Below are 23,414 nucleotides of genomic sequence, written 5' to 3'. Positions count from 1 at the left end.
CCCCGGCGCTGCAAACGGGCTGCGAGTGCGAGCACATCCCTGTCCGGCCCGCAGGCGGAGCGTGACGTCGACGACCAAGGCCCCTCCGGGGTGCAGCAGCCCAGCAGATGCACACTATTCGAGCACGCCGAGCACGCCGCTGAGAGCCGCACCTCGTCACGACCGCCGCGCATCCTCCACCAGCCCCCGCGCACCTCCCACATCTCCCTTTCTTCTCCTCAATCTCGCTTCCGCCGCATTTAGACGCGCCACTCTACAAGAAACCCTCCCCCCTTCGCCCCAAAAGCCAGCAGGGCCCGCTGTTTTTCCCTTTTTCCCTTTTCCCCTCCGAGCTGCCGCTACTCAACAACTCTCAAGCCGCCACCGCCGACACACTCAACCCACCGCACACCACCATGGCCTCCTCGTCCTCGGGCCTCGACCCCACCACGCCCGCCAGCTCCGCCGAGCCCTCGCGCGCCACCACCCCCGCCTCCGCCGCCGTCGCTGAGAAAGCCCCCGATGACAGCTCCAAGCTGAAGACCTTCCTCGGCATACTGAGAAAGTGCGTATCCGCATCGCTCCCAACCCCAACACAAGGACGAGACGAAAGAGAGGACGGGCCGGCAGCGATGCGAGCGAGCTCTGCTGGAGAGGGAGCTCGCTCAATCCGCTCCCTCGCAGGGGGGCATGGGGAGGCGTCGGAGCGCGAGGCGCATGAACTTTTCGCCACCGACATCAGATATGGATGGGCTGACGGGTTCCGTTGCGCGTATGCAGGTTCATGGGCGTTTCCGACATCGCCGCTGTACGCTTCTCGCTGCCCGCGCAGCTGTTAGAACCGACACCGAACTTGGGTACGTTGGGGCGACCTCTTTCCTCGGAGCCTCAGTGGCTTTTTTTGTTTTTTCCTTGTTGAGGAACCACTTTGAGTGCCGGCGCATCGGAAACCTGCAAGGATAGATGGTGGAAGACCATAGAAAGATGGAGGTGCTGACGTTGTACAGAGTACTGGAATTACTTGGATCGACCCGAGACTTTCATTGCGTAAGTCTGGATTCTGAGCTTCATCCGGGGGATGGCGACTGATGGGTGCGACAGGATCGGTGACTCGGAAGATGCTCTCGGACGCATGCTTGGGACGCTTAGATTTTGGTTCACAAAGGACTTGGTACGACTCTGTGCGGCTGGACAATAAGGCATGAGGTGCTGACAGCGTCGGAAGAAATACGTGAAGGGCAAGCCCTGCAAACCTTACAACTCGGCCTTGGGCGAGTTTTTCAGGGTGAGTGGTCTGAAAACAACGACATTCTTTGCGCGGAAGGGCTGACCGTGGAATGAAGTGTAACTGGGAAATCGAGGACACCTCGCCCCCGCTCAAATCGGCCAAGGACAAGCCCACGCAGAGCAGCGCCTCAAGCACCGCATCCGCCGGAAAGACTGTCAAGGTCTCGTACCTGACCGAGCAGACCTCCCACCATCCCCCGGTCTCGGCATTCTGGGTCGACTGCCCGGAGAAGGGAATCACCGCCAAGGGTTATGATCAGCTCAGCGCAAAGTTCACCGGCACCAGCATAAGAGTGACGCCCGGTGCGCACAACCTGGGCATTTTCATCACACTGAGCAAGCGCGATGATGAGCAGTACCAGCTTACTCACCCCGCTGCCCACTTGGGTGGCCTGTTGAGAGGTATGCATATTGCAACTTTCTAGACTACTAAGCGCTAACAGGAAATGTATAGGATCCCTCAGCGTCACAGTCGCAGACGTCTGCTACATCACCTGCCCGAAGACGAAGATAAAAGTCATCCTGCACTATTTGGAGGAGGGCTGGCTGGGTAAGACGCAAAACAGAGTTGAAGGCGTCATCTTCACGTACGACCCAGAGAAGGACGACAAGACGAGGATCAGGGATGTTGCGGACAAGGACGTCCTGGCGCGCATTGAGGGCAGCTGGCATGACAAGATTTACTACTCGATTGGTAGCCAACCCGTCAGCAAGGCAGCGGTAAGTTTAGGAGTCCCATCAGCTTTTTCTCAACAAACTCTAACATGTTTAATTGGCACAGGAGAAGATACTCCTCATCGATGTCAGCCCGCTCTATCCCATCCCCAAGATCATTCCCCCGGAGGAGGTTCAGCTGCCGAATGAGTCCCGCAAGTTTTGGGGTGGCGTAACCGAAGCCATCACCACCAAGCAGTACGCCCTTGCCACGACCCGCAAGCAAGAGCTTGAGGAGCGCCAGCGTGAGAAGGCTGCCGAACGCAAGGAGAAGAACAGCGATTGGAAGCCTCGCTTCTTCTCGAACGCGACGGATGCCAACGGCAAGCCGGATCTGACCGAGGAAGGCCGCCAGGCGCTGGATGGATTGCACAAGAATGACTTCAAGCTGGAGGAAAGCAAGGAGTTGGGAGCATAGTGGTGGCGAGAGCAAGAAGAGAGGAGACATTTTCTGAAGGGAGTACTTCCATGACCGCTCGTACACGTTCTGGGATGGCCTCATTTTGGGATTGCTGCGGTGCTTTTGTTATTGCTTTTTGGGTTTGTCGTTAAACTCGGGGACTATCGCACGGTTTACATACAACATCTCGGTACAGGTAGGCAGGCAGGTAGGCTAAATGGGGAAGGGAAAACGGAAACTAGTGATGTTTTAAAAAGGAGACGTTGGGGAACACTCGCTCCTTGTTGAGGATTTTTGGTTTTATATCTTATCTTCTTTTCATATCGTCTGTTTTTATCTCTCCTTGTTATACTCGGGTTTCCATCCTTACAATTAGAGGTTGGTGGTGGTTTGCTTTTCGTCTCCTTCCCTCCGACACAGACCTCACCCTCTACACAGAGGTACCGAACGCTCACCGCGTAGTGATCTGGTTTACGGCGTTTGTATGGCGTACCATTCGCATCAGTGTCTGCATGTACCTTTCCTTGTCGAAAGTTAGTTAGCATAATGTTTTCGCGCATCTGTCGCTCACTCAAAGATGGTCCAGGGGCTAGCTAGGTTTGAGCTTTTTTCCCGCCCTCTCTTCTCAACAAGAAAAGATATCAAAAAATGCAAACGAGCAGCAGTACATGCACAAGGACATATCATCCATTGGGTAACATCTGCCATGTGCTGAAGCGGCTTCAGGATCGGCCCGGCGACGCTGTTGGATCTACGTTTCCGTCCTCCCCCTCCCCCCCCCTCCGAAGTGGCATGATCGTGCTCCACAAGTCCTTCCTGCTTTGCCCGCGGCGAAGCCCGCACGCCCAGTTGGTCCCCTTTTCTTTTCTCCTTTTCTCTGTACCGCCAGCGCACATGTGTGGGGTAGAGTGCTCGTGTTGGGTGATTAAATCCAATACGAGAGCTTCCAAGCGTCCCCCTCGGGGCAGCTTCGAGTACGAGAATGTGTGTGTTGACGGGCGACGGCCGGCAACGAAGAAGGGGAAAAAAAGATTTACATGCAGACGAACAAGACAAAAATTGCTTCGTCCAAGGGACGATAGATGGAGAAAGAGAAAGAAGAGATGTAACCACATAAAAAGAAAGAAACAACTCCCTCACCCTTTTCATCCCACGCGTACGAATAGCAGTGATATACACACCCACATCCCTACCCCCTCATATAGTAAGTTGTACAACTAGAAGACAAAACAGAGCGAGAGATATATTAATGAACAAGAACAATTAAAATCCGCTAGTGGTAAATGGAGAAGCGAAAATCGTTTCTGCAATTGTAGTTCTTTTGCCTCGATAGGATTTAGCACCGTCTCCGCATGACCGCCTTCGAGTTCGACGCCTGTTCGCTCAGGAGATGAGTGTCCAAGGAGGAAAGGGTAGGGGAAAAAAAGATCAGAGCGATTGAAGAAGAAGGGCCCGACTAAAACCTTCTTGTCCCCACCCCATCTGCTCAATTAACGAAAGGGGAAAAGAACCACACATATTCGAAGGGCCAACAGAAAGGGGGAAAGAAGAAAAAGAAGAAAGGAAAACTCCAGCTTGCTCGTAGTAGACACGCTCGCTTTTATACAAGGCGCACACACCACGCCACGCTCACGAGAGCAAAGGAAGATTTAATGACAAGAGAAAGGAAAGAGACAAAGCCATGTCGCAACAGTCATCGTTCAGTGAAGAGAGAAAAACCGAAAACCCCTCCCAGCTCGAAGACTAGTCATCACAGTTTCAAAAAAGAAAAAAAAAAGAGTAACCGTACCAAGTTGTTAGAACCACAGAAAAGACCACAACCATTTCCATCTACCAGTGAGATATCGAGAAGAAGGAAACGTCAACAACGACCCTTCTTGAAATTACCAAGAAGGACAGAAAGAAGAAAACAAAAAGCAACTTTCCCATCCGTTCGCTAATGTATTATCAAAGCAATAGTGGAGAATATCTTTCTTCCTAGTGTATGTACAATTGCAGTATTTTTGTGTTTTCTCTTGCTCATCATCAGCGCCGGTACTTGGCCAACTGCGCCATAATCTCCTGCATGTTTCCCGCTGGAGGCGGCACCGCACCGGGTTGTGGCTGCTGCTGCGATTGAGTGAAAGGAATCTGCTGCGATGTTGGTTGCTGGTGGCCCTGCTGCTGCGGCGGCATGAATCCCGCGAGGGCTGGGTTGCCCTGCAGGGGACCGAACGGGCTGACTGGGCCGCCGGGCTGCTGCCACGTTTGCTGCGGCGGGTACCCCGTGGGCTGCTGCTGCTGCTGCGTCGCGATGGCCGCAGGCGGCGGAGGTCCCGAGGCGCCGCCACCGCCGAAGAGGCGAGCGAGGTCAGGTGTCATACCAGTCGAGCCCGGGGTAAGGACTGTTGAAGGGGGTTGCTGCTGAGGAGCGGCCGGTTGCTGCTGTGAAATACCTGCCAGCAACTTCTGGAGTCCGTTGGAGTCGAGATTGTGAATGAGGCTGGAGAGGTCGGGTCCAGCTCCAGGAAGTGCGGCTGGTGGTGCGGCTGGTTGGACCGGCATGCCGTATGATGCTGCGGGCGCGGGAACGGATGGTATGCCGTACGATGGAGGAGGCATACCATAAGTCGTAGGATAGGTCGGTGTTGGAGCAGGCATGCTCTGTTCCTTGGCGCGGAGGATGAGTTGAGCGCAGACACGCACATCGAGATTGTCGTATTCTGTAGGGCTGTTAGAACCTGGCGTAGTATTGGACTAGCTTCTGCAGGACTCACCTTCGAACGTGACATTGGACTGGCCAGCACTCCGGTTGAAGACCTGCAAAGGAATGTGTCCGGTCTGCTGACAAAGGCGTGTCATGCGTGAAACGGCATGGACACCTTCCAGAATCTGACGTCGAACTACCGCTGCTTCGTTCAGGCGCGGGCTCAAGAGGAGCACGTCAGCGCGAACGCCATTTTCCTGAAAGGTCTGCTCCACCCAGGCAATGAAGTGTCTGTCTACTTCACCGGGCTGTAGAACGAGGATTTGCACGTCAGGCACCTCGTTAGGATGCCTCCGAGGAAGTGTCAACTCATCATCAGGATCATGGCGAGGAGTTGGACTTCTGTATCTCCCGCCGCGGCCGTAGGGCGACCTGGATCTGCTTCTTCTGCGACCATCATAGCGGTCACGGCTCCGGTCACGGCCACCGCGCCGGTAACCACGGGGCGATGGTGATCTTCCCGGACGGTAGTCGTCTCTGCTCCTCCGGAATTCATCTCTCCGGGGTGAAGCGCTACTTGCGCCTGTGTACCTGTCTACATTCCGAGGCGCACTTGCCGAGGCGCCGCGGGTGTAGTCAGGGGATCGTGACCTGCGCCGGGCGCCATTGCGGTCACTACGCTGAGTCTTGTCATCTTCCTTCCGGGTATTCCTTTGCGGCTTGGAGATCTCTAGGTCTTGGTCATGTCAGCATCTCCATCGACGGCACGGGCTGGTAAAACTCACGCATTTTCCTGCCTCGCACGACTTGTCCCTGCTCTGACTGAAGGGCCCGCAAACAGGCACCGGCATCCAAAAACTGAACAAACCCATACGCCTGCTTGATGGAGATCTGGGCGAGCTTGCCATGGCGGTGGAAGATGTGGAAGAGGTCGCGCTTGGTCACTTTCTCAGTTGGTAGGTTGCCTGCACGGTCAGGTCCTGCACCGTCCTTCACTGCTGGTCTGGAAAACCCACCAATAAACAGGCGCGAGTTGGAGGGAAACTTGTCCCATTGGCCTTCGGTCACGTAAACTCTTTCATCCTGCAGGAACGCGTCGTACAGCTTCTGCACGTCAGGGCCCCACGGCACATCGCTGTCGTCAACCTGGTCGCGGTCTGGGCGGCGGTCGACCGAGTCGCGCTGGCGGTAGCTGGGGGTGGCTGGGCTGGCGGTGCGCTGGGACATGGCCGAAACAGGGGTCTGCTGGTAGCCAGGCTGGGACAAGGGTGCGCCGGCGGCCCCCGGCGCCTGGCCCTGGGTCATCAACGGCGGCAGGCCGGGCTGGGCGCGGTACGAGGCGGCGGGGTTCTTCTGGCTGTGGGGGTGATAGGAGCGAATGTCATCTCCGGGCGTGTAGTTGGGATGCGTGGCGGGCTTCTCTTGAGGCGGAGGGCGAGGAGGGAGGTTGGGATTGCCGGGCAGCGCAGACGTCTGGACTGATGGAGCAGGCACTTGAGATGGGTTGGCTTGCGCCTGAGCATTCTGGTCGGCAGGAGCAGAGGCATTGGCTAGGTTATCCAGCAGGGCCTGGAAGTCAACGCCGCCGTCATTGCCGTTGGGCGGTGCATAGGGCTGGCTGGTGTAGGGCGGCTGGGCAGCGTCACTGGGCGCATCAGCGGGGACGGAGCTCGAATGTGCGAAGTTCTGGATTTTTGAGGTATCCTGATTATCCGCGCCCTCTCCATCCTCAAACGCCAGCGACCGCGCGTACTCGTCGTCCTGCTGCGGCGGCGGCTCGCGCAGCGGCTCTGCGGCGGGCTGGTCGGCGTACAGCGAGTCGGCCGACGAGTGTGTGCTCTGCTTGTCTTGCTGGTCGTGCTGGGCGTCATCGGGCGGGTAGTGGGTCGCCGTGTCATTGAAGACGGGATCCATCTGCTTCTCAAGCACGGGTATGTTGGCGGGCGCAGGATAGTGAATGGGCTTCGGTGAGACGGGCGTCAGCGTCTGGCCGCGAAATTCCTCAGGCTCTACAGGCGGGCTTCTGGTCGTCATCTAGGCAGAGCTACGCTTAGCGGGCAGCCGCGGAGGGGATGCAGGCCACGCTTCAACTCAAAGCATACGTGGAGAGCGGGCTGGCTGGCTGCGGGCGGTCGCGGGCGCGAGAGGCAACACTGGCGGCGCTACAGTCAGACGCTGGGCTGAGGGCACGACGCTGAGGCAGAGACCGGGGGCACGAAGGCGGTGTCTGTTGCGGCGGGCGGCCGTTCAGAGGGGTGGGCTGAGCAGCAGAAGGTGCGAGGCGGTAACGTGTGGTGGGGGAGGAATGGGAGAAGCAAAAGAATCGCTCGAGCGAGTTCGGGCAGCTCGGCCCGCGGCGACGCCCGCGCTCGAGCCTGAGGCCGCAACCAGCGTGTGACGTGCCGCCGCGACCAGCTTGCGGGCTCACTGCTCCAAACGGATCCAAACGCGCCCAGCAGCCAATCGCCCCTCCAACCCACCATGGCCCACGTCCGCGGCCCTGCCCTGCGCCTGCTGCGCCCCCTAGCCTTGCGGCAAGCACCTCTGCGTCCGGCGCCAGCAACCGCCGTGGTACCGGTGCCGCCCCCCGTGCTGCAGACTCTGCTGCACGCCCGCGAGCTGGCCTCCCGCCACCAGCCGGCCGCTGCGTCTGCCGACGAGCTGGCCGCCGCCCGCAAATGGCTGCAGCAGCTGGATCCGGAGACCATTCCCAAACACATTTGCGATGTCTCGTTTAGTAGATCGTCGGGGCCTGGCGGCCAAAACGTGAACAAGTACCGAAGTCTCGGCTTTCCTATCTAGGCAACTGCTGACACCCTTCCAGAATCAGCTCCAAGGCCACTCTGCGCGTCCCCCTTGATGCCCTGCTGCCAATGCTGCCGGCTCTCCTTCACCAAGAGATACGTTCCTCCCGCTACTATGCCGCCAACTCCAATGCCCTGGTCATCCAGTCAGATGACAGCAGAAAGCAGACTGACAACGTTCATGCCTGCTATCGCAAACTCCACCACTTGATTGTGGACGCTGGCAAAACCGCCGTGCCCGGCGAGACATCAGAAGAGCAAAAGGAGCGGGTCAGAAAACTGTATGTGCTTGCTTCACCTCCCGCTCGTCCTCGTGCTGACTTTTTGTCCAGAGAAAAAGCAAGCAATGAAGCCAGACTCAAGACGAAGAAGTTTAACAGCAGCAAGAAGAGTGCGCGGAAGGGAGGCAGTCCTGACTATTAAGGTGATCACAGTTCGTGCGACTGTTGCGCTCCAAGCTTGTGGCGTGAGCATCCTGCGGATGGTACACTGAGCATGTTCTCACACCTCCAACGATGCTTGAGCCTGAATCAGGCGCTCGCTGCCGGGCCACTGTCTCGACCAGCACTCGACTAGAACGCGCGCATCTTCCGTCCGTTTCGCCTGCTGCAACCCAGCGACGGCACTGACCAGCTGATCTTCACCCTGCAAAGAGCGGACGTATTGGCGAAGAGAGGCGGATAGAACCTGGCGTAGTGCGTCATCCAGGTCTTCCACGTGTAGAATAGGCAGAATCCACAAGATGGCCTTCTCGGCCAGCTGATGCTTCGTCTGTGGAGTTTGCTGTAGAGATGCCTTGATGCTCTGAAGAGCTTTGCCAAGAGCGCCAGGGAACTCGGCAGAGGTGGGTTCTAGACCGAACAATGGTAGCTTGAAGTTGCAAACCTGGCTTGGCAGGGCAGTCGGGTTCCTCTTGTTCAGCGTGTCCACAATGTACTGAAGCAGGGTCCTGGTACATGGCGTCCGGTTGAATTCAGCGAACATGTCGAAGAACTGCTCGGCCAGCCTGGGGTCGTTCTGGAATTGCTTCATCGCCTCATCGAAGATGGCCCGTGGGATAGCGCCCTGCAGTACGGGCGTGTTGGCGAGGTTCTGCAAAGCCACCTCGTCGACACCGTCATCCTTGGCCAAGCTGGGGTTGATGTCTTCTGCCGTGACGTCGGGAAGCGCAATCATGTCTGCGTCTGGGTCCTCGGCCACCTCTTCTGTCTTCTTCCGCTCTTGATCAAGACCCAGAATCTGCCTCCGAGCCGCGATCTTTGCGACATAAATCATCTCCAGTTTGGCGTACTCCAACCATAACTGCCTAGAGTTCTTGCAGAACCTCAGTCCGCGCTGCATGTACCCTCTTGCGCTCGTCATGTCGGCGTCGGCGTCCAAGGCTGTGCGAGCGCCCCACACCCATAGATCCGGCTTCGTCGGGTGCATGCGAAGCACCGATGTCAGGACCTCCTTCATCTTCTTGCCGGTGGATTTCTGCGAACGCAGATAGGTGAGGTACTGGAACCAGAGAGCAACATCGCCGTGGAACTTTCGTGTAGCGCGATCCAGGATGAACATGATACGGCGCTGGCCGCTGTGGCCGCCGGCCTTGACTCCCATGCGCTTCGCTCGCTTCTTCCGCAGCGACTCCAGATTCATCTCGTATTCGGCGTAGCGAGCAAAGTCGGAGGGGGACGAGGATCCGCGGCCGTTGAGAATGTGCTCGAACTCGCTCCTCTTCTTGGCAATGGCGGTGATTTCGTCCTGTGCCACGTCAGCGCACTGGATGCATTCAAGCGCCCGGCAGCGGCACATACCCTGGAGAACAGCTCCTTCCGTTCCAGCTCGCGCAGCTCGGGAACGGACTGCTCGAGATAGAAGCGGGCTTTGTCGGCGCCCGACATTTTGGGAGCGGTTCGTGAGATAGACGGGGAGCCGGGGCAGGGTCTGGAATGGCGCACGAGGCTGGGCTGGGCTGGCTTTGTGCTGTAGAGGATGCGGGACTGACGACTGCAACTGGAACTTTTTTGCGCACGGACCCGGGGCGGACGGAAGACGCGGACCCTTGCTTGCCCGGCGGCGGCGCGTCGACCGGCAGCCGACGGCCCTGCGCCTCGCTCATGCTGCATTACCTACCTACCCTCCCAGCCTCAGGAGACGCCTGGATAATCCACCTCTCCACGCCCGTTGGCGCTCCAGTCGGTCTCCAGCGGACCTCGTCCATTGTGTTCTCCACGCTCCTTTGCCCTTGCTTCCTTCTGTCGCGTTCCGCCTTGCATCGGATGGCCAGCTGTTAAGAAGCTATGGCGAAGTACAAGGACGGCGAAACCGTCGCTGCCGTGAGCCCCGCCGTTTCCATGCTGCGCGTCGCAGATGCTGATTCCGCATTCCCGCATAGTTCAATGGCAAGTGGGTGTCATGGACACACACTGTAGTCGCCTATGGTATGCCCGCGACTGCCCCCGCCGCCGGATAGGTGACAATGCTGACCCGACGCTCAGCGGCATTCCTGGGAGCTCTCATCGTCGGAGTGTAAGAGGAGCCTTTGCCGCCATGCGCGCGTTCATTCGGGCTGACGCATCGTGTACAGCGCTCTCCACTACCAAAAGATTGTGCAGAATGAGCACTACGGCTACCCGCAAGAATGGTTCCCGTCCGTCTCCGCCACCATTGGCGACCGCTACCCCGAGCGCAGCGTTTTCCAGCTCTTCATTGCCATGACTGCTGGTACGAGATTACAACTAGGATGTGCCTGCGCCGCTGCTAAGACGCCCAAACAGGTCCCCGCTTTGCGCTGGTCGCCCTCTGGTACGTCCTCACGGCGAAGCCCAACTCGACTTTGCCCAAGTTCATTGCCGGCGTTGGCATCTTCCGGACTTTGACCTGCGGCGGGTGGACCTACATCACATCTACCGATGACCATGACTGGCATGATATCTTTATGATTTCGTACCTGGTCGCGACCATTCCGTGGACATACGGCTGTTACGTTCTCAGCCCGCCGAACGTGAAGGCCATCAAATACCGCAAAATCTTCGCAACAAGCTTCTTTGCCACCATCGTCCCCTTGGTCTACTTCTTCATCCAACACAAGGTTCACAAGGTTGCTGGAGGTAAGTCGAGGCGTGCTGGAGTCGATTATGTGTCGGCTAATATACCATCACAGCTTACACAATCTACGCCTTTTTTGAGTGGAGCCTTGTCCTTCTTGATGTAGCTTTCGATGCCGTCACCGTGTACGACTTCTCGGCATTTGAAATTGCCATCAAGGACCTCAGAGGTGTCAGCAGAGGGTATGTTTCACGGCTTCCGAAGTAGATAGCTTCTAGGCAGGAGAACCAAGCCATTTCAAAGCCCAACTCTGATAATTATCCTCTTGCAGAAACTCGCAAGCCGAACGCATTGCGGAAAAGGAGTATGTCGTGCCCCGTTTCTATGGTAAAAGTCAACCTGGCTAAGCAGTGCAGGAAAAACCGTGAGATTGCTGATCTTTACGCCGCCGGTTTCCACTGGCCTGCTTTCTTTGATGCCGCCGCAGATGTCTACAACGGCGTAGGTTCTCTGATCGTCCTTGGATGAATTTGCATAACTGATCCTTGTGCAGTTCGTGTTCTGGACGATGCTGACCTCTCTCGGACTGCTTGTGTGGTGTAAGTCTCCCGGTACTGCGTATCGCTTGCACTTCTGCTAACCTCAGCAGACTTCCCGCTCTGGTACATGGGTATCTCTGGCTACGAAGTCATAGTCATGTGCACCGTCTCGCCCTTCCTGCTTGGGATCCGCCCTCTTCGGTCGTTGGTCATCCGGAACCTTCGCATCACGCACCTCCTTTCTCTCTCCGGCCTACTTTCCTACTTGATCACTGCCCCAGACAAGCGCTTGTTCGCCGTTGGCTTTGGTCTTTGGATGTCCTGCCTTTCTTGGGCGGCCACCTTCTACGCAGAACGCTCGCAGCCCCACCGCCTGGAGGCACGTATTTCGGCTTTTGCGCTTGGCCTCCTCATGTCCAGCGTCGCCAAGTTTGCCTTCTGGACCAACAACCCCATCTGGCCAATCATGCACGCGCCCAATGGTGGTTGGAACAAGCTTGGGATTGCTCTAGCTGTAGTGTCCGTTTTCCGTTCTACTCGGTTCACGGCTAGCGGCGGCGCAGATATTCCTGCTCCTGGTCCTCAGAAAGGCTCGCCGGTCTTGGCCGGCCTCGGTCTTGCCGGCCTTTTCTTTGCTATGCACTCTCTGCTTTCCGACACGAGCACCATGATTCTCTGGGTTTGGGAGGGATACCCAGTCCGTGGGCCACTCTCAGTTCCTCACGGTGCATACACTCTCTTCGCTATGGGGGCTGGCCTTACAATTGGTCTTTTCTACCCGAGGCTTTCCGGGAGCTGGGCTTTCTACGGCATTGGTGCTGTTGGCGCCGCTGTACTGACCGGCAACGGCAACTGGTTTGGGTACTATGGTGCCCTCACCTTGGCCGCCTACATCATGGCTGTTGCACCCGTTCTGATCTCTTCCGCAGCCCGCCACAGCCCGGCATCCACGTTTGGCCTCGGCTTTCTCCTCTACAACATCCTGGTCCTTGCCCATGTTTGGGTTGTTGCCTACGCTTTCGTTCCGGGTGGTCCCTTGATGCGTGAGCATACTGACTGGGTTATGACTGCGACAATGCTGTTCATTGGCGCCGGCGTCTTTGCCGCCGTTAGCACACCTAACGGGGCAGCTAGCGCCAAGACCCGCAAGCCCGCAAGCCCTACTTCCCGCAAGACGCGCTCCTACTACCTCTACGTGTTGCTTGCGCTCGAAGCGCTCGGTGCCTCTGTTGCATATCTGCGTTTCCCGTCATATGACTACACCCCCTACCACAAAAACGACAAGGTCATTACTGCCGGTATCTGGACGATTCATTTCACTCTTGACAACGACATGTGGTCTTCTGAGCGCCGCATGCGTGACCTGATCAAGGAAATGGAAGTCGACGTCATTGGCCTTCTTGAGAGCGATACTGAGCGCATCATCATGGGCAATCGCGACACGACTCAGTATATCGCCGAAGACCTTGGGATGTACGTCGACTATGGCCCAGGCCCCAACAAACATACGTGGGGGGCGGCGTTGTTGTCGAAATTCCCCATCCTCAACTCGACGCATCACCTGCTGCCATCGCCTGTCGGTGAGTTGGCTCCGGCCATCCACGCGACACTGGACTGCTACGGTGAGCTGGTCGACGTCTTCGTCTTCCACTCGGGCCAAGAAGAGGACCCGGAGGATCGCAGGCTCCAGAGCGAGTACCTGGCCAACCTCATGGGCTCGTCCCCTCGCCCCAGCATCCTGCTCAGCTATCTCGTCACCAAGCCCAAGGAGGGCAATTACAACACGTACGTCAGCGAGACTAGTGGTATGCGCGATATTGACCCGAGTGACTGGGACCGATGGTGCGAGTACATCCTCTACAAGAACCTCAAGCGTGCCGGCTACGCCAGAGTCAGCAGGAGCACCATCACCGACACGGAGCTTCAGGTCGGCAAGTTCGTCGTTGGCCAGCCGGAGGGCTCCGATGACATGATCCATGAAAACGATGTCCCGTACGGCCTTCGCTTCCCGACTTTGTTCAGAGGCGAGGGCGTGAGGGGTCATCATTACCATGTGTTTGATGAGCCTAGGTATGTCTAGAAGAAGGCCCACAGCCTAGAATTCTGAACAGTGCAGCTTACTGACGTACTCAACAGGTATTACGCCTAGACAAGAGACTCTTTTGACAAAAAGATGAGAGACAAGTGGTGGTTGGCGTTGAAGGTAGACGCGCAATAAATGCCTGCGAGCTGTACAGTGACAGTATTCCTTTGGTATCTCCTGGCTGGGCCACGCTGGTGCAACCTTCACATCAAATTTCAATATTTCACTTTATTCTTGCTGAATGTGTATATGATATTCCCAACCTAATCACTTGGTTCCAACCTCATCGGTCGGTAAAATGTTTAAACGAAGTGCGTCGGGACTATTTGTACTCCCTACTGTGTAAATTCTGGCCATCGTAGAGAGTAGTAGTAGCAGTAGTAAGAACTCTTGTTTAGGCGCCCGACGGCTTCGTATCTTTAAACGTCTTCAGTAGAGTCGGACCATTAGATGGTTCGTGAGTGCGAGGAAAGCCATACGCAGGAAGCTTAGCGGACGACTCGTCGTTATATAAGACGTTAAGATCGTCACTTGTCTTAGCGTAGGCAACCTTACTAAAGGTGGGATTTATAGATGGCTATCAAACCCGGCTATTTCCGTCTCTCGGTCGGCCGTCTTCTTCGGCGTGGTGGCAGTAGCGTTACGGTGCAGATCTTAGTTTCTGGGATAAGCAACGTTTCATGGTGTCGGTCGGACATCAGGTTTCGTCCTTCCGTGTATCCACTCGTGAGAATCCGCAGCAATATCTGGACGTCGATGTGACCTTCCAAGCCCATGCAAACACCTCTGAACGTAGGATCTGCCGCCCACCCACGTGAGATGCCTTATTTCCGGGGATATATTGGCTTGGCAAAGTCGCCTTCTTTCGCGAGTCAGGGCGACCCGCTGCGCTGGGAGAGTGAAACAAAAGAAAAAAGCCAAGTGAAGATCAGATGCACCAAAATGAAACCCGAGCGACAACTGCCGTCCGGTAGCGCGAATTGCTCGCCTCAGTCGCTCGCTCGCTCACCGCGACTGGCATGCAAACGGGAGAAAGGCCACTCATCTCCGTTGTGTGTACCACTAATCCCCACACCATGAAACGTGCAACGTCCATCGCCATATCGCGCGCATGCTCATCTGCCCCGCGAGGAAGCAACCACGCGACGTGTACGTAAGCGACGCGGACGGGACGGGGCGCCGGGAAGCGCACGTCCACCCACCGACACACCGTCTGCCGCAACGGCATCCCGCTTTGGGTTTGGCTCGACTGCTTAGCCATCAATAGCTCGTCGGTGGGAGAGAGGAGGCAGACCGCGAGGGAGAAGAAAGAAGGACCCAAGCAATATCCTTTTACCTTCTCCCAACAGGGATATGATAGTGTCGTCCTGATGCGCCGTGGTTGATCGTTGTCCCCCAACCCTCCAGCGACCTCGAGTGCGGGACACATGCATCGTTGTGCCCTTGTGCCCTCGGGCTTCCGAACAGATGTAGTCGAGGCCGGTGCGGATGGACATGGGAAACCCAGAATAGGATGCGGAAGGCCTGTGGCAATATTTTGTGGCGCATCGTCAAATGATACATGGTCGGCAAGCACGGCTCGAGCAGCTGGTGTCGAAATCTCATCCTATTAACTCGATCCGGAAAGGAGCTGTTCGGCACGCAAGCGCCCAACGCCTTTGAGCTGGCGCGGAAAGACGGTCCGCCCGTAGCGTTGGAACGAAAGCGGGGCGCCCTTTATACCTTCTGTGCACAGCTGCTCGTAGCTGTCTTTTGTCTCGCCGCGCAAACCGTCATGGGCCGTCGAGGAGCTCTTCAGAAAGAATCCAGGGCCGAGTCGCCATCACGACGCTCCCGAGTCCAGGTGCCGGCTGCAGCTGCGGCAGGCAAACGAAAGGGCTCGGGCCGACTGCTCGTACCCGTCGCCATGGCTCTGCCATGCACTCTAGCATCATCCGCTGCTGGCCGAGGCCCAGATGCCCCCCGAACAGGCAAGGGAGCGAGCCGCGGGACGAGCCAAAACGAGTAAAACGGGGCATCGACTAACTGAATTCTCGCCGCGCCCCCGTTCTCCACCACATCATCCACATGGCAGCGCGCGGAGGTACGTCCGTCCGGCTGGGTAGCGCTCACTTCACCTGTTGGTGCCACAGCTTCCCCACCCACCTCGGCCCTTGCCGCCTCTTGCTTTTTGTTCCCGGACCCAGTTTTCCATCGCCGCCTAGAGACAGACCCCTCCTAGCCCGGATAAAGAAGGCTCACCAAGCTTGTCGTGAGGCCCCAAAAGTCTAAAACCCGCTGCAGCCCGAGGGATCGAGAGATGCAGCCACGCACCTCTGCCGGATCGAGCTCGACTAAGTCGACCTTCGAACGTCTGGTTCAAAGGGCCGAATCTTGAGTGCGGCCGAAGCTGTGGCTGTGAGGTGGTGATTGGCGATGTTTTGGTCCCGCCGTTGGTGGTGTTGAGGCTGATTGGGCCGGTGGCGTCGCGGCCGACCTTGCATGTCTGGTACATTCAAACGGCCATCGAGGACATGCCTCCGGTCTTAAAACATTACTCAACCTATCGAGTAAACTGCCTAGACTTCGTTCAAGCAGTTCGGGCCCACAAAGTACGTGCCACTATGCCCCTGCAAGCATCAGGACGTACTCCCGCTCGCTTAACCCAAATTTAATGACATCTTTGTCCATGGCCTCTACAAACCGCGTCGGCTCGATTTGTTTCCCGTTCAGAAATGTCCCGTTGCTGCTCTCCAAGTCGATGAGGTAGGGTCGGACCTTCGCATCCTTGTCGCCGTACTCGTTGACCCGGATGGTGTGGCGGAACTGCAACGCAGCATGTTGCTTGCTGGTGCTCGGATGTTCAACGAGCATGTCTGCGACTGCAGCCTCGCGCCCTATCAGCCAGCAGCTACGGCTTCCCAGCTCGACCGTCTGGAGGCAGTCCTGGCCCTTGAAGACGAACAGCCGCCAGTCGTCGCGCGCAGGCGGCTTCCGTGCATCGGGCGGCTCGTTGTACTTCAAGACGATATCGGTGCCGGCAACGTTGACCGTGTTGGCCTCGCGAGCGAGCAGGCCGGTCTGCTTGAAGTTTGGCTTCTGCTTCTCTACAGCAGGCTCGCCCGCTTCGCCCGGACCATCGCCGCTGCCTTTGTAGGCAGCTTCCTGTGAGGGAAGCGGTTTCGCGGAGCGCTTGTGGGGCAGCTCCGGGCTCGCCGATGGCTTGCGGCGCTTGGGAGAGCGCGAGCGCGAGCGATGGTCGTGGCGGTCGTGCCTGCTGCGACGCGAATGGCGGGGCGACGCGTCGCGGTCCTTGCGTCGCTCAGAGCGGTGGTGGTGATGGCGGCGCGGGCTGGTCGAACGATCGTCGTAGCGGCGCTTCCTCTCGTACCGGTCCCGAGCGGCGTCCTTGCTGCGGCTCCTGTGCCTGTGCTTGCTCCGGCTCCTGCTTTTGCTCTGACGTCGTCCTTCTCGGCTGCGGTCCCTCCCGCGCTTGCGTGCTGCCCGCTCGTCGTCTGACCGCGCGGGCGAGTCATCGTCGCGATGGCGGCGCGAGCGGTGGTGCTTCTCGCGCGAGTCGGTGGGGCTGCGCGACGCCCGTTTTCGGCGGTGCCTGTCGCGGTCGCCGTGGTTGCGCCTCGAGCCTGTGTCCTCATCGTCGGAGAGCGAGTGCCGGCGGGCACGCGGCCGCGGCGGCGACACCGAGTCGGCGGGCATTGTGGCGGGTGACGGGGCCCGGCACGACCAAGGAGCTGGGCTGGGCGGATTGGAGGCGGGGGCTGGCGGGGGCTGGCGGGGGGAGGTCAGGCGTTGGTGGGCAGGTGGTTCATGGAGAAGGGCCGGCGCGTCGTTCCTGCACATCTGCAGAGCTTGAGTGTGGAGAGCACCTGCCCCCGGCCGGGCTGCAGCTGGGCTGGCCGCCAAGACAACGACACAACGTCATCCGCCTTCTGCCGCGCCAACCGCAGCGTCGTCGTCGTCGACAGCGCGCGTGCATCCTTGGTGCAATCGGCGCGCCAGAAAGGCTCGCGCCGCGCTCTGCGGCCCTGGCCCACGGTTTCATCGGCACCTGGATCGCGTCGTCCCGTTTCAGCGTGACGCGCCCCCCTCACCATGCGCCCTTGCAGCCGTCGCAAGTCTGCCCGGGAGCACTGCGCCGACTACGCTCCAAGTTCGAGCCGCCGTTGGCTTCATGCGCCGCAGCTCCTGCGCTGCCCCAAATGGCTCCATTTCCCACGAGCATTCCCCGCGGCGACCCCATTCCTCTGGTTCCCAAGGCGCCCACGGCGACTCCTCGCCATGTCCTCTGTTTTCCTTCTGTGATTTCTGTTCTCTTCCCCATGTCTCTAATTCGCCATGGCCTCCAAATTCTTTCTCTGGACCAAGACCGACCGCCATAATGCCGCGGGGGCGTGTCGGTCATATCGCGTGGACGGCTTAATCTCAGTGGACCAGTACCCGGCCGGCCAGTGGGACTCGCCCTCAGACTTGGCTGGCTCCAAGAAGCGGAAGGTCAGCCTGCCCGTTTTCCTTGCTCCTGCTGCCGCAGCGTGCGTCAAGTCCGCCGGGCCCTCCAAACGAGCACCCCGGCATGAACGCCTTGCGCCAGTGGCTGCACAGCCCGTGCTTGCCGTGGGGCTCCCGCGCTGGATTCTTGAAGACTGCTTCAGGCCCTCTGTTTCCAATAAGAAGCCGCCCAGCAGCACGACTAACAGATCTGTAGAAGAAACATCGTCCAAAACCTCTCCCCTTGTCCACGTGCGGTTCCCACAGCGACTTCGATGCCTCAGCAATCGCTCCGGCTTCCGCCCTGCACGAGACCACCATGACCTCCGGCGCTCTCGTCTCCAATGTCGCTACCGCGAATGACAGGCCTCGTTCTCCGGCATTGGACAACCCACTGCCTTCTCCCACCTTGGGGAGACCGCGCTCGCACACTGCTCCTCCGACTCCGACCATTGCCGAGTTGCCAGGGTCAATACTGCTGGAGAACCAGGGCTTCCCCAGCGCGGTCGAAAATGCGGTGGCTGGCCAGGAGGGCGATCTTGCGGCAAAAAGGCAGGCATTTGCTTCGGCTCTCCAAGTGCCAGCCCCTACTAAAGCGACCCAGCACAAGAAGAGCCTAAGCTTGAACACTGCCACGTCGAGATGGGCCCCGGATGCGGCTGCAGGCTCGAGCAGAGCGCCACATCCTCTGTTCCACCGGCCAAGCGTCGCCTCTAGATCCAGTAGCCACGCAAGCTCGCAAAGGAAGCGGGGTGACCGCAGCGACAACAGTTCTGTGCTGCGGTCCCCCATCACCGAAGTCACAGAAGCCTCGAGTGCAGTCGCTTTCGCTGGCTCTGAGAGCAGCAACGTTTCCGCGAAGGTATATCACACGCATCCTTGCATATCCGCCGTCCAATTGCGGCAGCGCATTATCCCTGTTCCTTGTCATATGCCTGTGCTGACAGCTATAGCAGCAGCCAATGCGGCAGCCGCAAGTTTCAGAACCCGGACAACTCAAAGCTGCTGTTGTCACCCAGGATAAGCAGATTGCGCTCCTCAAATCTCAGTTCCAGCACCTGCGCATTTCCCATGAGGCCCATGCGTCTACCTTGGCCGAAGCTCACCGTCGGGAGATGGATGCGATGAGAGCTTATGTGCACTATCTTGAAGAGTCTCGCGATTGCAAGCGTATGTTTTGAATCTGGAACGCTTTGTTTACATCATACTGACAGGTTTCAGCACCACATCCACACCTCACCATCCCTGCGAGAGGTCTTCGGGGGGCCAGCCCGCAGATATCGCCAACTTTTGATCAAGGCAAGGAAGCCTCTTTTCCAGGTCTAGAAGTTACTCGGACAAAGTCGGATGACTCGAGCACCATGAAGCGGACTGTCAACGATCGCCTTGGCAATGAGGCCTCGATAACGTCGGGCGAAGGTCAAGAAAGGATCAACGATCTGAACAGGAGGCTCGACCTGGCAACCAGACAGATAGCAGCCATGAAGGATCAAATGGAGCAGCTGGTGGCTCGCAAGGACGCCTACAAGGACCGTGCTGCTGATCTCGAGGTCAGGGTCAACAACAACCACGAAATGTTGATCGATCTCCGCGAATCAGAATACAAGCTAGAGATGGAGAGGCGCCTCATGCATGAACGTTACAGAGAGCTCAGATCTGAGCTAGACGCTCTGCGGACTCAGCCTGAGCAGTCCCGCATCGGCGATTTAGAGAAAAGCCTCGCAGACGAACGTCTGCGCGCGGAACTGCTCTCAACACAACTGGAGACAATGCAGCTGCGCACTCCCTTACCGAACACTATCACCGAACTTACTAAAACCATCGATGACCTGAAGAGACAGCTGAAGGAAAAAGACGAACAGATTTACGAGTTGCAGCATGTCAACCAAGCGCTCAAGCTCGATCTTGAAGAGATGGACACCCAGCAAGCCAGGTTGGCCGCAGGTCATGACGAGGCGCTTGCACAAGAGTCTCGGGAGCGCAAGGCAGTCAAGGAACAGATCAAGCAGTTGGATCATGAAAACGCAGAGCTAAAGGAAATTGTTGAAGCTCAAGGGGAGGATCTTGTCACCGTTCAGGATGAATATGAGCATTTGAGAAAGCTCCTACACTCTGAGATGCGAAGTCAGGCACGACAAGCTATCTCCAGGAGCCTCATCCCCGGAACTCCCTCCAGCGCTGATGGGTATCTGGAGCTCGTGGCGGCGGAGACGCGGAGGCGCGTCAAAGCTCTGATTGCCAAGGAGAATGGGAAGTCTTCTCAACACCCCTTGAATGATCCTAAAGAACATATCAGGCAACTGGAGCAGGAGATTGAGCATCACGTCAACGAACTGGTCCGCTGCAAGCGGGACAACAGAGGTTACAGGAAAGACATCAAGCGGGCGAATACAAAGCTTGACAAGATGCGGAACAGTATGTGTAGCGCCGGCAATGTGGAGCCAAACCATCTCCAGAGACATCTCTTACTACAACGTCCTATCACTCCCACAACAGACAACGACGAGAAGTCAAACATGGATGGCCTCGGTATCTCAGCTGCCTTGCCATCGCCTGCAAACACGGCACCTCCCTCTCAGCCCACGTCTACAGTCAGCGGTACCATCTCAGACGTATCTTTCCCGCCAGTCCCCTCCATGATACCCGGCCGCTCCCGCTCCAACACAAACAAGCAACTCCCACCCTACCCCTCCCTACCAGAGCAGATTCCGGAAAACGCTTCCGAAGCCTCCGTTCCGGCAAGCGATCCATCCGCCAGCAACCCACCACCGCCGCCATCGTCAACATATTCCCAAGATCAGCCGCCACCGTCATATACTTCAAGACCCAGAACGCCTCGAACCCCAATATCGTACAAGCTCACCCCGACCATCAATGATCGCACTCCCACTACCACCGATCGTACGGCTTCTGTCAGCTCCATCTTACCCAACCCGGCGGTTTCTCCCGCCATGATCCGAAGACCTCCCACGCAGCGCTACTACTCGTCCGAACACAACAACAACATCACAGCCGGGCCCCCACCGCCGGCGGTGGCAGCAGCAGCAGCAGCCCCACGTGACGGTACGCATCGCTCGCTATCGGAAAACATCGCTTCCAACTACGCTGCCGCCGTCGGCCCCAGCATCGGTGGTGGTGGTGGTGGTGGTGGTGGTGGTGAAGAACAGCCCCGACCGAAGACGTCGTCATCCTCGCCGAAGAGCGTACGACGTCGCCGACGCCAGCAGCAACAGCAAGATCCCGCCGCCACAAGGGCGGAAGAAGCCGCCGCCGACGACGGAGAGGACGACTCCACGCTGACGGCGCTCCCGCAACGCCCGCCCAGCGGCTGGAAGGCGGAGCGCAAGTCGCAAGAGGAGAAGCTGGGCCTCATCCGCAGCAACAGCCAGACGATCGGGGGCGTCGGCATCGAGGGCATCGCCGGCAGGGCGCTGAAGCGGGCGGCGACGAGCGGCGCGAACGGCGTGAGCGGTGCGGGCGGCGGCGGGGGCGATGGCGCGGGGAGGAAGAAGGGCGGTAGTAATGCTGCTGGTGGGCTGGGCGCGCAGGGCGTGGTCAGTCGGTTTAATCATCATTCTTCTTCTTCTTCTTCTTCTGCGATGAAGAAGGGAGGTTTGAGGGGCAGAGCGGGGACGACGGGGGGGATTGTTTGTGAGGGTGAGGAGAGGAGGAGTTGGCGGAGGGGAGGGGAGGTGGTCGTGCCGGTTGTGTTGGAGGGCGCGGGGCGGCGAGTTTGAGGGGGTACCTAGGTGGTGGTGGTGGTTTGATGTTGCGGATGTATGGGAGGATTGGGATTGGATGCATGTATGCATGCATGCATGTACGCATGGCTTTCTTTTTTGACGACACTCCGGTTTGCGGGATACTTCAAAGTTGATCTGGAAGGACACGGACCCGTGGACAGCCACCCTGGACTTTTGAGTTCATGTATTGAAAATGATACCATATGTTATTTGAAGCCACGCAAAGAAGTCGAAGATAAAGGGATGTTTGAAAATCAACGGCCTCTACCCGAAGTTGATGAAAGCGCTCATGATGGTATCACTTGCCGTGCACTGAGATCGATTCAGCACCTTAAAGAATACGAAGGGCTCGGGCGATAAACCTTCTTACTATTACCAACCCTCTACTAATGGTGTTGGTTTACTGCTAAGGGTTTCGGGCTAGATTAGAAATGCAGATACTATTTCTTGCTGCACGCTCGAGCTTTCAGACGAGATTATAATCGCAAAACGTTACCTTTCATATCCCCGCCATAAAATTGGCTCTCTTTCATGCGAACGAAGAAGCGGAATTATTGACTGGGCGGAGTGCATTCGTTCACCGGTGGCTCCACCAGCGGTCGGGTGTTGACGGCGAAACTGGACTCCCATGTGTAGGAGACACGCTTTTGTTGCTGTTGAACGAAGCTAATCGCAGAAAGCTCAACCGGTGATGTCGCAGGGTTACACGCAATCAGCCCCTTCCAGCCCTTTCCCTCATGCAAGCCCCTCGACCCGGAAGCAGTGGCGACGATACTTTCGAACTTTAGACGCATGTGAAAGCCGCTGCCGACAAAGGGGGGGTCGAAAGTATGAAAAGTGGACTGCGCGCGACTTCTCTCCAGGCGACGTCACAGAAATGCGGGCACCGATGGCCGGCGCAGTGTTTGCATCTGACAAGAAGAAGTGCAGACGTGGATGGGTATGAGCGGGAGATCAACAGTGTCCCGCATCCAGGTAGGGTGCACGGCCATGTTATTACTGTCAGCTCGGCCATCGCATGACTTGCAGGCGCAAGCGATGCTGACTGCACGCAGAATCCTTGCCTCCCTTCAGTGAACCAGACTTGACCACTTGATCTCGCTCGAAGTCCAACCCAGCAAGCGACCATAATGCCAAACCAGCAGACCATCAGATCGAGTAGCTGATAGCAAGGAACTGATATCATTCCTTTCGCCTGGGCGGCTGGGCCAATAGGGTCCAATCGAAGATAGCCGTACTTGGTTCGTCACTCTTGGCTACGCCAGATCACACGAGGTTGCGTACCAGGCGGAAACATCAGGTATGGCAGGTCGCGATCGCGGCGGATGGAGGAACAAGTCGATTCAGGGTCCTGGTAAGACCATTTTCAACAAGAGGCCGGATTATTGTCGACAAGATGCCACAGCCAAACTACGATGCTGACACTACTAGTCTCGTGGCGACCACTAGTAAGCCCAGCCCCGTCGCAGCTCGACTGGGTCCATCCTCGTGGCTGCGCCGTATCGAACAGCTTATCTCCAGGCACAAACACGTGCCGAAGACGCCTCATGTTTCAAGAACATGATGAACGGTATTTGCCACTGGCATCATCATCCGTGGTACCTAGGCGTCATGATGGTTGGCGATGAGAGAGAGCGCGGCAGGAATCGGGGCCAAGCGAT

The 23,414-nt window shown here is 57.6% G+C and overlaps 7 protein-coding genes across 7 annotated transcripts; 4 read left to right on the top strand and 3 right to left on the bottom strand.

The window, feature by feature from the left end:
* Positions 1 to 395: 395 nt before the first annotated feature.
* BKCO1_2100088 (oxysterol-binding protein) lies at positions 396 to 2,398 on the top strand (the record flags this gene model as incomplete). Its single annotated transcript, XM_020272747.1, has 8 exons — positions 396 to 544; positions 760 to 836; positions 987 to 1,026; positions 1,081 to 1,150; positions 1,205 to 1,264; positions 1,323 to 1,668; positions 1,721 to 1,986; positions 2,048 to 2,398. The coding sequence occupies 8 exons, from the start codon at positions 396 to 398 to the stop codon at positions 2,396 to 2,398; spliced, it is 1,359 nt and encodes a 452-aa protein (XP_020130977.1).
* A 2,007-nt stretch (positions 2,399 to 4,405) lies between these two features.
* On the bottom strand, positions 4,406 to 7,100 carry BKCO1_2100087 (rna-binding protein; the record flags this gene model as incomplete). Its single annotated transcript, XM_020272746.1, has 4 exons — positions 4,406 to 5,082; positions 5,137 to 5,802; positions 5,852 to 6,031; positions 6,083 to 7,100. The coding sequence occupies 4 exons, from the start codon at positions 7,098 to 7,100 to the stop codon at positions 4,406 to 4,408; spliced, it is 2,541 nt and encodes an 846-aa protein (XP_020130974.1).
* Positions 7,101 to 7,547: 447 nt separating this feature from the next.
* BKCO1_2100086 (peptidyl-trna hydrolase domain protein) lies at positions 7,548 to 8,293 on the top strand (the record flags this gene model as incomplete). Its single annotated transcript, XM_020272745.1, has 3 exons — positions 7,548 to 7,840; positions 7,891 to 8,151; positions 8,203 to 8,293. 3 exons carry the CDS (start codon positions 7,548 to 7,550, stop codon positions 8,291 to 8,293), a joined length of 645 nt encoding a protein of 214 aa, XP_020130973.1.
* Positions 8,294 to 8,371: 78 nt separating this feature from the next.
* On the bottom strand, positions 8,372 to 9,756 carry BKCO1_2100085 (rrna processing protein utp6; the record flags this gene model as incomplete). Its single annotated transcript, XM_020272744.1, has 2 exons — positions 8,372 to 9,616; positions 9,670 to 9,756. The coding sequence occupies 2 exons, from the start codon at positions 9,754 to 9,756 to the stop codon at positions 8,372 to 8,374; spliced, it is 1,332 nt and encodes a 443-aa protein (XP_020130976.1).
* Positions 9,757 to 10,155: 399 nt separating this feature from the next.
* Positions 10,156 to 13,591, top strand: BKCO1_2100084 (calcofluor white hypersensitive protein; the record flags this gene model as incomplete). Its single annotated transcript, XM_020272743.1, has 11 exons — positions 10,156 to 10,191; positions 10,251 to 10,296; positions 10,354 to 10,384; positions 10,443 to 10,579; positions 10,633 to 10,965; positions 11,019 to 11,145; positions 11,235 to 11,267; positions 11,320 to 11,404; positions 11,457 to 11,502; positions 11,553 to 13,512; positions 13,579 to 13,591. The coding sequence occupies 11 exons, from the start codon at positions 10,156 to 10,158 to the stop codon at positions 13,589 to 13,591; spliced, it is 2,847 nt and encodes a 948-aa protein (XP_020130975.1).
* Positions 13,592 to 16,126: 2,535 nt separating this feature from the next.
* BKCO1_2100083 (fha domain-containing protein snip1) lies at positions 16,127 to 17,221 on the bottom strand (the record flags this gene model as incomplete). The annotated part of the gene is made up of 1 exon (XM_020272742.1): positions 16,127 to 17,221. The coding sequence occupies one exon, from the start codon at positions 17,219 to 17,221 to the stop codon at positions 16,127 to 16,129; it is 1,095 nt and encodes a 364-aa protein (XP_020130970.1).
* Positions 17,222 to 17,860: 639 nt separating this feature from the next.
* BKCO1_2100082 (viral a-type inclusion protein) lies at positions 17,861 to 21,747 on the top strand (the record flags this gene model as incomplete). Its single annotated transcript, XM_020272741.1, has 4 exons — positions 17,861 to 18,016; positions 18,228 to 18,872; positions 18,964 to 19,180; positions 19,232 to 21,747. The coding sequence occupies 4 exons, from the start codon at positions 17,861 to 17,863 to the stop codon at positions 21,745 to 21,747; spliced, it is 3,534 nt and encodes a 1,177-aa protein (XP_020130969.1).
* Between the last annotated feature and the right edge of the window lie 1,667 nt (positions 21,748 to 23,414).

Source organism: Diplodia corticola (assembly GCF_001883845.1).
Source record: "Diplodia corticola strain CBS 112549 chromosome Unknown scaffold21, whole genome shotgun sequence".
Taxonomy (NCBI): Eukaryota; Fungi; Ascomycota; class Dothideomycetes; order Botryosphaeriales; family Botryosphaeriaceae; genus Diplodia; species Diplodia corticola.
Note: the sequence above shows the minus strand (reverse complement) of the source record. Positions and strands in the feature narration are given on the sequence as shown.